At 55.6% G+C, this 11962-nt stretch overlaps 1 protein-coding gene across 4 annotated transcripts; it reads left to right on the top strand.

Moving 5' to 3' along the window:
- Positions 1-51: 51 nt before the first annotated feature.
- KHK (ketohexokinase) lies at positions 52-11904 on the top strand. Of its 4 annotated transcripts, none has more exons than XM_054568780.1 (9): positions 52-125; positions 584-707; positions 3912-4028; positions 6545-6679; positions 8417-8489; positions 9196-9342; positions 10406-10494; positions 10622-10779; positions 10866-11904. In XM_054568780.1, exons 2-9 carry the CDS (start codon positions 616-618, stop codon positions 10949-10951), a joined length of 897 nt encoding a protein of 298 aa, XP_054424755.1. In that variant the 5' UTR covers positions 52-125; positions 584-615; the 3' UTR covers positions 10952-11904. The 4 variants fall into 4 exon arrangements, with proteins under 4 accessions (XP_054424755.1, XP_054424745.1, XP_054424737.1 ...); XM_054568770.1 differs by lacking the exon at positions 52-125 and adding an exon at positions 160-403; XM_054568762.1 differs by lacking the exons at positions 52-125; positions 6545-6679 and adding an exon at positions 6211-6345 and having other exon boundaries at positions 412-707.
- The last annotated feature ends 58 nt before the right edge of the window (positions 11905-11962 follow it).

Genomic DNA, 11962 nt, shown 5'->3' with positions numbered 1-11962 from the left:
AGCCCTGTCCCCGGTTCCCTCCCCCCTCCCCGCAACGACTCGCCGCGGAGGCGGGGCCTCGGGCTGGGATTGGCCGCGTCTCGGGGCGCCGGACCCTGCAACAAAGCTTCGCCTTAACCCGACAGGTCACAGCTACGAGGCCGGCTCAAACCCACGGTTCTAGAGGGTAGAGTAGGAGCCGCTAATGCAGGAGAGGGCGGAGCAAGGGTCACCTTTGTACTGCACTTTTGTTTGCATTCCTAAAGTTGCCTAGCTATGCTTTAGACGGGTTTGCATTAGCTCTGAGTCAGTCTGACACAGGAAACTGAGGCCGAGAAGCGGGAAGCGTTGCCATCTGCTGGGCCACGCAACCTGTTAAGGCGAGGCCGGGGACCAAGGCATCAGAGTCTGCGCAACATCTTGGGTCGGTGGGCTTGGGGAGCAAGGGCCTTACTGCGTTCTTTGCACCTCACTGCACCCTCTGCCGCTGCGGGAGGCTCCCTGGAGGAGGAGCTCGGGACCGGGAGGAGGAGCCAGGGCAGCTTCAGGGCGCGGGACCACAATCTTAAGGGATAAGATCTAGAACCCGGAGCAATCCCTGCAGCCCGGCAGGCAGAAAGCTCCGGGAGCGACCTCATGGAAGAGAAGCAGATACTATGCGTGGGGCTAGTGGTGCTGGACATCATCAATGTGGTGGACAAGTACCCGGAGGAGGACACGGACACCAGGTAGGGGCGCCCGGGTCCCCCGGAGACCCCAGAGGCCGCTGCAGCCCCGCGTTTGTGCCTGGCATCCAAGACTACAGAGCTGGGGCCGTGGAGGCCAGCCTCGGAAGCCAGTGCGCCTTGCCCTGTGTCCGGGACCTGGGGAAAGAATTGAGTCCTTTAGTAATAAGACCCAGGCTTCGGATAGCATTGTGTTCGCCAATTTCCATTTCAACCCAGGGACAGTGTCAAGCATGATTATCCCTATTTTACCCATAAGCAAGTAGAGACTCAGAGATGAAGTGATTTATCTAAGGGCACACAGCTAATACGTGCAGGACCAATTTGTTAATTTTTTAACAAAACTTGTGCCCTTCCCTCTCACTAGCATTTGCTTCTTATTTATTTACCACATATATACCTCATCTGTTTCCTTTAAAAAAAAAAAATTGAGGTAGCTTGCAGTAAGGAGCATAAATGGTTAGTTAGAATGGGCAAGAACATTTCAAGTCATGGTATTTGAGCTTCACTATAGCCCAGGGCTTGCAGACACTGGGGGGACCTTTAAGGTGCTGTGGGTTATGGATAGAGCTGGTTCATGTGCCAGGACGGACTTTTCTCTGGTGCTAAATTCTGAAAGGAGTATACCAGAAGCCCTTTTTACAAGTCAGTTGGTAACATAGTGGAAAATCTCCATCTCAGTTGTCTGGTGGAAGTTGAAGAGTCATATGTTGGTTCTTATATTTACTCTTGAAAAGAACTACATGGTTACACTGTTATCCCAAGAAAGCATTTTGGTGCGGTGTGCAGAATACAGGGCTTTCTCTTGGGGAAGTCCGGTATTTAGAATACTGAGAAGAAGTTCTCCTTGGCTCTCAGCTGTCTCAGCCAGGAGCCGGATAAAAGGCCCGTTCTAGGCTGAGCTCAGCGAGACACTCCAGCGCTGATAGCCTTGAGGCCGAAGGGAGGGCCCAGGCATCGCTCAGGCTTTGCGTCCATCCAGCACTGTCGCATGTGTTACCACACATGTGTTCCCAGCAGCCCATGGGAAGTGTGTAAAGACCAGTCAAATCCTTTCTTCATAGATGCGGAAGATGTGGAGACATTAAATGGTTTCTGTAAGGCCACGTGGTTCATGTGTGGCAGAGCAGAAATCAGAGCCCAAGCCTCCTAACTCCGGGTCTCGCACTCCAGCCCTCCGGTCTCTCATGCTCCCTTTCCCGTTGCTGCTGCCCCGTCTTGTGGCGCTGACCCTTTGCTTTGGGCTGCTTTATTTGCGAGAGGTTAGAGCTTCTTGCCAGGGGTGCAGGGGCAGTGGGGGAGAGGCACAAGGGTGTGCCCCCACACCGAGATCAAGACAGCCCTAGGGCAGGGCGCACAGTGAGGAGTTCGGCTTCCGCTCAGGAGAACAGGGTACACCCCGGAGCCACGGGTCCTCCAAGGCCTGTGGCCGGCCTGAGGAAGACCCACAGCGCTTCTTTCGACTAGACCTGGAGCCCCATGGAGGCTAGGACAGGGTTGGGGGAGACCCTGCCACCCTGCCTGGGGCTGCTTCTGAAGGCAGGCACGAAGTGAGGTGCCTCTCTGAAGAGAACTTGCCCATGTTCTCCACGCCCCTGCCCTTCAGGACGGACTCCTGCTCCCCCAGACCCATGGCTCTGCCGCCCTGCAGAGCACCGTGGCTGTCCTGAGGGCCTCTCCCGCGTGCTCCCATTGCACCCAGCCCAGCTCCTGGGCTCTGTTGTGCCTCCCAGGTGAGCAAGCCTGAGGGAGGATGGCAGCCCTCAGCTGTCTCAGCCGCATGTGTCCCAGGCAACAACTCCACAAGCAGTTGGGGGATCTCAGGAGCTGCCATCGGGCACTCGGCCAGACCCCCGAGGAATGGCCCTGCCTCCCAGGGTGCAGGCCAAGGAGAGCCTTCCAGAAAGCATCTTCACGTTCAGCAGAGTCTTTCTGCACATAAAGTTGGGTGACAGCATGACTCTGAGGAGTTTCCACGGAGTGAAACTGTGTCCTTTTTCTTTGAAGCCTCATCCAAGCTGGAGCCCGACCACTTTCCATTAAAAAATACGGAGTACACTGCGGTGGTCGGGAATGAGGAAAACCGGGTTCTGATTCCAGCTTTGTCATGAACTGTCGGTGTGATTTTGAGCAAGTCAGGTGCCCCTGTGCTCCTCCTCTCTTTTCTGCATGGAAATTTCTCTAAAACTCATAGCCCGAGAAACGTTTGACCCTCTACAAATTAGTATCTTTCTTTCTAATGAGATTATGGTTCCCTTTTCCCAAGGTTGAAGGGAAGTTCAGGGTTAAGTTTTGTGTACAAATGAATATTTGTCTAAAAGTTCTGTTGCATTTATTTCCCTTAATTAGCAAGTCTCTGGTATTTGTTCCTCTTACTGTAACCTGCCACAGTTGTTATTTTTTTTTTATTATTATTTTGGAGCTAGGAGAATAGAAATAGCAGCCTGCACTGTTTAACTCACAGTTTTATTGGAGCACAAATGAGAAATCACCGAAGCGCTTTGACTATATGTGCATAAGTTATCATTTTTGTTGTTGATGATGACAACGAAGCCAAACAGATGTATTTTGAGTTGTTTTCCTCTTGTTAGACTTTCAGTAAAGATGGAGGGAGAATAGGTAACTATATGAAGTGATAGATGCATCAATTAACCTAACTGTGGCAATCACTTTATAATATGTATATATATATATCAAATCACGTTGTGCTTCTTCAGCTTACAAGTATTATATGTCGATTATATTTCAATAAAGCTGAAAAAAGGGAAACAAATGAAAAAAGGGAAACAAATTCAGCCTCCCCACCCAGCTCTCAAGGGGAGGCTGAAGGCACAGCAGCTCTACCTGGGGGAGGGATGGGCCACTGACCTCGAGGAGGAGCTAACCTGGAGGGACTGAAACCCCTTCGCTGTAAGGAACCTGACTGAGTGGTTTCCTGATGTCATAAGAATAGGCAGAAGGTAGAAATTAATCTCAGTGGACTTGAATTTAGCCTGGGCTGGGGAGACAGGCCTGGTCTGCAGCCAGACCACTGCCCTTTGTTGAGCCTTAGCTGCCCGTGTAGAAAGTGAGAAGGCGGCCCACGTGCCTTCTGACGGAGTTCTCCTGTCCTCACATCCTGTGGGCCCTGCCCAGGGCGCTGTGGGCAGCCGTGCTCATCCCAGGGTGAGCCTGCTGGGGCTGCAGGACCCTCCCTGTGCTTTACAGGTGCTTGTCCCAGCGGTGGCAGCGCGGAGGCAACGCGTCCAACTCCTGCACCGTGCTCTCCCTGCTCGGAGCCCGCTGCGCCTTCATGGGCTCGCTGGCCCCGGGCCACGCCGCTGAGTGAGTTGAGGAGGGAGCAGGGGAGGCCTGTCCACAGGGTCGGGGAAAGAGGCAGCCTCGAAACCCTGGCTGGGTGGGCTGTAAGAAATGGTTCGTGGCCACCAGAAATGGATGGGAAGGGACGAAGTGGAGTACCAGCATCCCAGAGCTTCCCCGCTGTGGCTAATCTGCTCCTCCGATGTTAATGCTGCTCCTGTTAAAGGTTTCATTTCCACAGCCTGGATCCTTGGCCACTCTCTGGAGTCTGCTTCAGCCCCGCCCCCCACCTTGTCCTTCCTTGCTTCCAACAGACTGCGGTGGATGTGACTTTGCCCTTCTTAACTCCCTCATCCTGGCTATGTTTGAGGCAGATGCAGCTAGGGACATGTACCCATCCTCCCTCAGGGATGTCTGGCATCCGTGGTCCGAAGGTCCAGGCTTACAGTTTCTTTCCCAGGTGAGGGGGCAGGGCCAGTGCTCATGTCCTCATTGTTCCCTGAAGCAGCAAGAGCACCCTGGCCAAGGACACCCTGAAGCCACGTGCTAAAGCTGGGCCCAGACCCGCGCGCCCCAGCTCATTGGCTGTGAGGCTGCAGCCCGTAAAGGCCCACGTGCTGTTCATGTTGCTGCTGCAGGGACCCAAGGATCCTTTGACCCCTGGCACTGCCGACTCAGCAAGCACTTATCAGACCCACACTTTGCCCACTGTGGCGCTGGGGCAGGTTCCAGGTTGCTGGCCTGTGAAGCACAGCTCTTTGAACCCTGGTTTAGAGAGCTTGACCTGCTGCAAGAGCCCAGCCCTCTGGTGACCTGGCAGGAAGCAAATCAGGGTGAGAGCCTGCCCGTGAGATGGGACAGAGGGACTTGGAGCCAACAGCTGGTCATTTATTAACCCTCTCCAACAGCTGCGTTCCCTACCAGCTAGAGGCAAGGCTGGCTCTTACTTAGGGTAGTGGACCCACCTTTATGTAGCAGTCATGCCAACGGGTGGGCCATTCCAAATTGTCCCCATGTGCTCAATGAACATTTAATGAACACCTATCATGTGCCAGGCACTGTGGGTACAAAAAGTTATTTGGCAAGACGAACCATATTTTCCATGCTGTGGGAAAGCTACTATTTAAAGGATCCTTGAGATGTAAGACAAGGACCGATGTCCTGACTTTGTCTCTATCACGTGCTGTTGAGTTGGCTCCAACTTCTTGTAACCCTATGGATGCGTGACGTCCGCAGTGTCCTGTCCTCACCAGGCCTGCTCAGTTCCTGAGGCTTCCTTCCTGCAGCCAGTCCATCTCATATTTGGTCTTCCCCTTTTCCTGCTGCCTTCCATCTTCCCAGCATTACTGTCTTTTCACCTTTACACTAATCTGTATTGTCCAGAGTTGGCGTCGCCTTAAATGGGGCCCGTCATAGTGAGGAAAGCCAGGGCAGTGACTGGGCAGCTGGCGTAATGCCAGGTCTTGGGCACAGGACACCGACTTTCTAGAGAGGGTCCGGAAGGGTAGGGCTGGCCTCCTTGTTCTCCTGCTGTGCAGTCTCCCTGAGGGGCCGCCCCCCGACTCACCCTGATTGGAGGGGATTCTGGGCAAGAGTCCTGCACCAGGCCCACACTGAGGGCCACCGGCCTCTGGGGGCCCGTTCATTGCCCGGGAGGGCTCACCCTGCTGTGGGAAGAGAGGGCGGTGCGCGCGCGCCAAGGCAGGTGGAGAGTAAGAGGACTCTCTGTAGGACTGGAAGGGACTCCAGAGAGCAGAGTGCCGTGGGGATGAGTATGCAGAGGGCAGCTGGTGAGCAAAGTATCACCTTGGTAATTATTAAGTCTGCCTGGGCTTTGCATGAGACAGGCCACAGTACCCTCACCTGCTTGTTTCAAACAGCACACGCTGCTGCCCCCAAATCTACCCTGGCTCGCTTTACAAATGTAAGCAGATCCTTCCCAGCTTGAGTCAAAGTGAAGGATAGCATCAGGGTAGGAGTTTGCTCCATGTCAGGGCCTAAAACAGTGCCTCGTAGTGCTTCCTCCCTGAGCTCCAGCTTTTGCATTCCTGCCCTTCCCTCCTTGCGTGGCCTGTGACAGCTGGTGATCTGTAGTTCCCTCCTAGCTCCCTCTGCTTGCAGCCTGGGTCCCTAGCGGCCCTGCCAGCTACCTCCCAGCCCCCAAACCTTGTCAACTGCGCCTCCCCCGGGTTACTCCGCCCGGCAGTTTTGTCTTGGATGACTTCCGCCGCTATCCCGTGGACCTACGCTACGTGGTCTTTCAGACCACAGGCTCCATCCCCACCTCCACCGTCATCGTCAACGAGGCCAGTGGTAGCCGCACCATCCTACACGCCTGCAGGTTTGTACTCCCGTCTGCGCCTTGCCAGCTGCCGCCGCCGCCGTTGCTGAACTCCCAGAACAGGACCTTCTCTCAGAAGAGGGACGCTCAGCACCTATGTGCTCCAGCACCCTCCCCCACCCCTGTGGAAGGTTTAGGCCACTTGTAGGCTCTAATTTGTGTCTCCTTCCCCTTCCCTTGGCTCGGGCTCCACCCCAAGTTTCCTGGTGGCTGACTTCAGGCAGCGGGGTGTGGACGTGTCTCAGGTGGCCTGGCAGAGCAGGGGAGAGACCCCGTGCTCTTGCTGCATCGTCAACAACTCCAATGGCTCCCGTACCATTGTGCTCTATGACACGTAAGGCCCCCTGGCCTCGCCCTGCCACACCCACCAATCAGTGCCCTCACTTGCCACTATGCGCATCCCAGTTGCCCACCCTCTGTGGCCTTTCTCTTTACCGGAAATTGTCCCTATGCCCAACCGACTGCTCAGTGATTTCTGAAGTGTTTTCAATGAGGGGAGAAGTGAGGTGGGGACGGGAAAGGCTTTGCTCTGCCAAGCAACTTGGCCTTGGCCAACACCAAGGATGGGCAGACGTGCCTGTACGGGAAGTAATTTATGGTGTGATTCCTCCATAATTAGTCAATCAGCAGCCCAGGTTTGGGTGTGGGGAAACTGTTCTGAGGATAGAGGGGTGGGAGCTGTGATTCAAACCATCGTAAGCCCTGGCGGGACCCAGGGGGCTTTCCGGGGTCGGCCTCAGTGTTGCCAGCCCACAGCATGGCACCAAGGAGCTGGGGTTTGGGTGTTCAGAAACGATGAGGCCCCTCCAGGTTCCCCGCATAGTGAAGCCAGACTGCACATCACACACCGCACACCATTCGCAGCCATTGATGAAGGGGCACATTGGGCCAGCAGATCAGGACCATCAGGGGCAGTGCTGAGCAACAACCTAGTATGTGCCAGGCACTGTGGCAGGGCTGAGACGGCCCAAACTCAGCCGCCCTGGGGTTCAGGCCACCCCTACTGCCCAGTATGGCACTCAATCTGGGGAAGAGGGGCAGTCACCCTAGGACAAGCTTTATGGCCAGTGGTCCCTGGGCTCCATGTGTCCCAATGAATGAGTGGGCGTACATGCTAGCGGCAACATCCACAATGGGCAGTGCTAGTCATCTGCCCATTAAGCAACAACCTGTAGTGACTTCCGTCAAGGACACAACATGGGTCTTCCCAGGCAGGGAGGCAGAGAGCTCTGGGGAGAGCTCTGAGGAGAGAGGTTAATTGCCTGCCGGCCTCAGTGCAGACATGCACACACATTGTATTACCTCCAGCCGACTGCAGCGGGCCTGTGTGGCTGCGGGTTTGGGCCCCATTTATCGATGGGAAAGTAGCTTCGGAAAGGCCCAGGTCACATGGCTGGCTAAGTGGCCGAAGGATTCAGCTCTGCAGTACAGAGAGGACATCAGCTGTGTGTAGGTCTCTGGCCAAGGAGGACCCATGTGGGGTGTCCACATATAACTTAGCCAAATATAAACTCATCCTCAAGTGCTAAGCTTAACCTCACGCTCGCACCACATGGCTGCCAAACTCGGGGCAGTGGTGCTCTCATTGCTGGGGTGCCAGAAGTGAGCAGGACCAGACCCGAGCTTCAGGTGGAGTAGCTGTGGCCTTTGCAGTTTCCTGGGGCACAGCTGGGAGCCTTGTGTGCTGCTGGCACGGGGAATTCTGGGAATTATAGTCCTGGGCGTTCTTAGGACCATTCTGGGAGATACGGTCTCCAAGGCACACAAAACTGGCTCCCTGACAGGTACTGTTTGCCCTTAGAGAATATCACAGCCTCGAACACAGGAAGGGGCACCCTAGACAACTGCCTTCAGTGCCCTGTCTGGATGGAGCCGAGTGGGGCAGGGAGCAGTCGCGAGTTTAGCTTGGGACAGAGTCTGTCCCGGAGCTGAGGGACAGAGCCTGTATGTAGAGCCAGCTTCCTGCCATGCTTGTCAGGGCCAGGCACAAGGGCCAAGCAGCCTGTTGGGGATCCCGGTTCTGGCCAACCTCACCATGCCACTTCTCTGTCCTTTCCGTATTGTGACTCAGGAACCTACCAGATGTCTCTGCTATGGACTTTGAGAAGGTTGATCTGACTCGGTTCAAGTGGATCCACATTGAGGCAAGCCCTGCCCTGTGTTTTGAAGCACTCGACCTGCCAGCCCCTCCTCGTGTTTTGCCTCCTTCTTGGTTTCTTTGAAACCATGAAGTGCCTTAGTGATCAATAAATATGACCCTCCTTATCCCCTTTCCATCCTACTTTATGCTTTTAGGTAGGACACTAAGGCCCACAAAGGTTGGGTGACTTACTCAAGATCACACAGCAGGAGGTAGGCGCCGGAAGCAGGATGTTGACTCCAGGCAAAGCCCCGTGCTTCTGTGTCACAAGCTGCCCTGTGTGCTGCACGCAGGCAGGAGCCTGGCAGCCGGAGGCCTGCCATCACCTCTGGGAGGCAGAAGGGGGAGGGTCCAAGCAGCTCCCAAATACCAGGAACTAGAATCTCCATTGCAAGAGAAGTTTTGGAGTCCGGCGGGGGAAATCCCAGGAAGCCTTGAGTTCTAATCCTTGCCCTGTCATTTAACTTACAGGTCCTTAGGAAAGTCTCTTTTTTATTCTTTAGTCTCCTCATCTATGAAATGGGAGGGCTGGTCAGTAAGGCCTCTAAGGTCCATGATAGCTCTAGAATTTTGAGATTGAGGATGGAGTTCCAGCCCAGCCTGCCCCCCGCCCCCTACCCCCTCACCTGGAGTTTCAGCAGGGAGGGAAGAACAAGCCAGACTGGCTGGGCACTTCCCACCTGGTCCTGAGCTGCCTTGCCCCGCCCCAGGGCCGGAACGCCTCGGAACAGGTGAAGATGCTGCAGCGCATTGACCAGCACAACACCAGGCAGCCCCCGGGGCAGAAGATCCAGGTGTCCGTGGAGGTGGAGAAGCCCCGTGAGGAGCTGTTCCAGCTGTTTGGCTATGGAGACGTGGTGAGCACCCCATGCAGCTTCTCCTGGCCCCATCTAGCTCATCGGGTGCTTAAAAGGAGCCTGAGCCTCCCCTTGTCTTGCATGCCATGCCTGGGTGGCGAGCTACTCATGCCTTGGTGGTAGTAGCAGGAAGGGGACAAAGGAAAGAGGCCGACCCCAGCTTTGGGCCCTGGCACTGCCTTCGGCGGTGGCCGAGGAGAATCTCTGCCCCAGAGGGTGCGTCGGCACGAGGGTAGGTAGCCAAATGGCTTGGACGGGGCAATCCTTTGTGGAAGCGTCTCTTCTCTGGGCCGCCTCAGTCTTTCTGTCCCTTGAGGGGATAGGACTATTCTCCGAGGTGTCCTTTGATTCTGGGGTGGGTGACAGGTTATGGGAGCCACTAGTGGGGGGCAGGGAGGATAGGAAGGGGACTTGCACAAGGTGAATTTGGGCAGAGTAGGCTCTAAATGGAATCTGGTTGACAAGCTTAGCATCATTGCAGAAGCTGGTTGGTCCGCAACCTTGGCTGCAGGTTAAAAGATGTGGATGCCTCTACCCCACCCCACCCGTTTGTTGTTTGGTAGGGGTGGAGCCTGGGTGGAAGTGTTTTTTAACACAGCTGTCTCTAGAGATTCTACGGTGTAGCTGGTGTTGAGGGAGCTTTTGAGCCTCTATCCCTTTGCTTTTTAGATGAAGAAACCAGGTCTAGAGGGTATAGTTGTATGAGGAAAACAAGCTAAACAAAAGCAAAAATGCTCCTGGGAGTTGGCAGTTTAAATTGGCAATGGTAGATTTCACCCCAAGATGGCGCTCAAGGTTTGCTTTGGGTTTTCAGTTGGAAGGCAATTCATTGAAGAATAAATAGACCAGGGCGTGTGTGTCACAATTACAGGGTGGTATTCTGGCATATCTTGAGCAAGTGTGAAAACGTGTTCCCGGGAGGCAGTGAAATATTATCTTGGGGACTGGGGTGGCCACATGGGAGGAGCAGTTCTATAGGGGGCAATGCTAGGCTGCTGTTGGTGAGTGACTGAGCTGGGACTGGAGTTAGGGAGGTCGTCAGCCTCTCTTCCGCTGTTCACAGGTGTTTGTCAGCAAAGATGTGGCCAAGCACTTGGGGTTCCTGTCAGCAGTGGAAGCCCTGAGGGGCTTGTACAATCGCGTGAGGAAAGGGTGAGCTGGGGACTCCAGGATGAACAGGTGTGGGAACTGAGTGAGCCTGGACCCCAGGGTCTGTCCTGGGGACGGGAAAGGAGCCTGGGGCCGGGGCTGGCAGCCAGCTGAGGGGCGGGTCTTCCAGGGCTACCCTGGTCTGTGCCTGGGCTGAGGAGGGCGCCGATGCCCTGGGCCCTGACGGACAGCTGCTCCACTCGGATGCTTTCCCGCCGCCCCGGGTGGTGGATACTCTGGGGGCCGGCGACACATTCAACGCCGCGGTCATCTTCAGCCTGTCCCGGGGTGAGTACCCCTGCAGGAGGCGCAAGGCTGGGGCCCGGCCCTGCGCAGGGGACCCGGGCTGATCCAGCTCCTTGTCCTCCCTCCAGGGAAGAGCATGCAGGAGGCACTCAGGTTCGGCTGCCAGGTGGCTGGCAAGAAGTGTGGCCTACAGGGCTACGATGGCATCGTGTGAGTGCCCTGTGGCAGGGGGCACCGGCTCGCACCACCCTGGGGGCCAATGTCGCCAGCTGCTGCCGCCTTCTCCCCTCCACCCAGCCTAGCATCTGGCGGCCCTGCTCCCTGGCAGGCGCAGGCCGTGGGAGGGCTCCGCCTGCGTCCTGGCGTCTCACACTGCGGAGCCACAGAGCAAATAAATCTCCTTCCGCGGAGCCTGCTTCCTTCTGGCAATCTGTTTGTCCTTGATGTCCAAACTGCTCTGGCTGGGGCTTCTGGAGGCTTTGATACTGCAGCTCTTCCTCCTCTTTCTTCCATTCCCCCCTTTCACCGCCCCACCCAAGCCCAAAGGAGGGGTTCCCTAGACCAGAGCAGCAGAAATGCCCCAGGCCTGCCACCAGCTATGCCCAGTTCAGGGATCTGTAGCGACAGGGAGCCTTTCTGGCTGGGGAGGACACGAAACTCCTTGTACCCTCCCCAGGGATCCTTCCGAACAACCACACATCAGGAGATAAGCTCCTCTGGGTCCTGGTGCTGTCATGGGACTCCAGTTCCGCAGGCCTAGGAGTGGCTCAGGCTGAACCAACTTCACAGGCCAGCAGGCAGGGAGCCTACTCTGTGGTTGGTGGGGCCTTTGCCATCCAAAAATAGCTTCCCGGTGACCAGTGACCGCTCCAAAGACTGAACGCCCCACCCTTGGGGCCACCTTGGAGTTAAGGCAGTGCCTCCGCCATGAACATGACCCAGGATACAGAGTGTTGCTGTCCCCGAGGGATCCCAGGGTTGAGGCCGTAGGGGTGTGTGAGGCCACAGGCAGCCCTGAGTCCAGATCTGCCTCATAATTAGCTGTGTTGCCTTGGGCGCATTATTGAACTCAATCTTCCTCAATTCCTTCATCTGTCAAAGGGAGCTAATTCTGTCTGGTCATAGAATTATTGTGAGGATAAAAATCACACAATATATAAAATGCTGGCGTGCACGAGGCTCTCAATAAACGGTGGTTATTGTTAATATTATGGGGTGGGGGAGA

This window comes from Pteronotus mesoamericanus, unplaced genomic scaffold (assembly GCF_021234165.1).
Source record: "Pteronotus mesoamericanus isolate MK-2021 breed Mesoamerican mustached bat unplaced genomic scaffold, CSHL_Meso_final contig_101, whole genome shotgun sequence".
NCBI classification, from domain to species: domain Eukaryota; kingdom Metazoa; phylum Chordata; class Mammalia; order Chiroptera; family Mormoopidae; genus Pteronotus; species Pteronotus mesoamericanus.
Note: the sequence above shows the minus strand (reverse complement) of the source record. Positions and strands in the feature narration are given on the sequence as shown.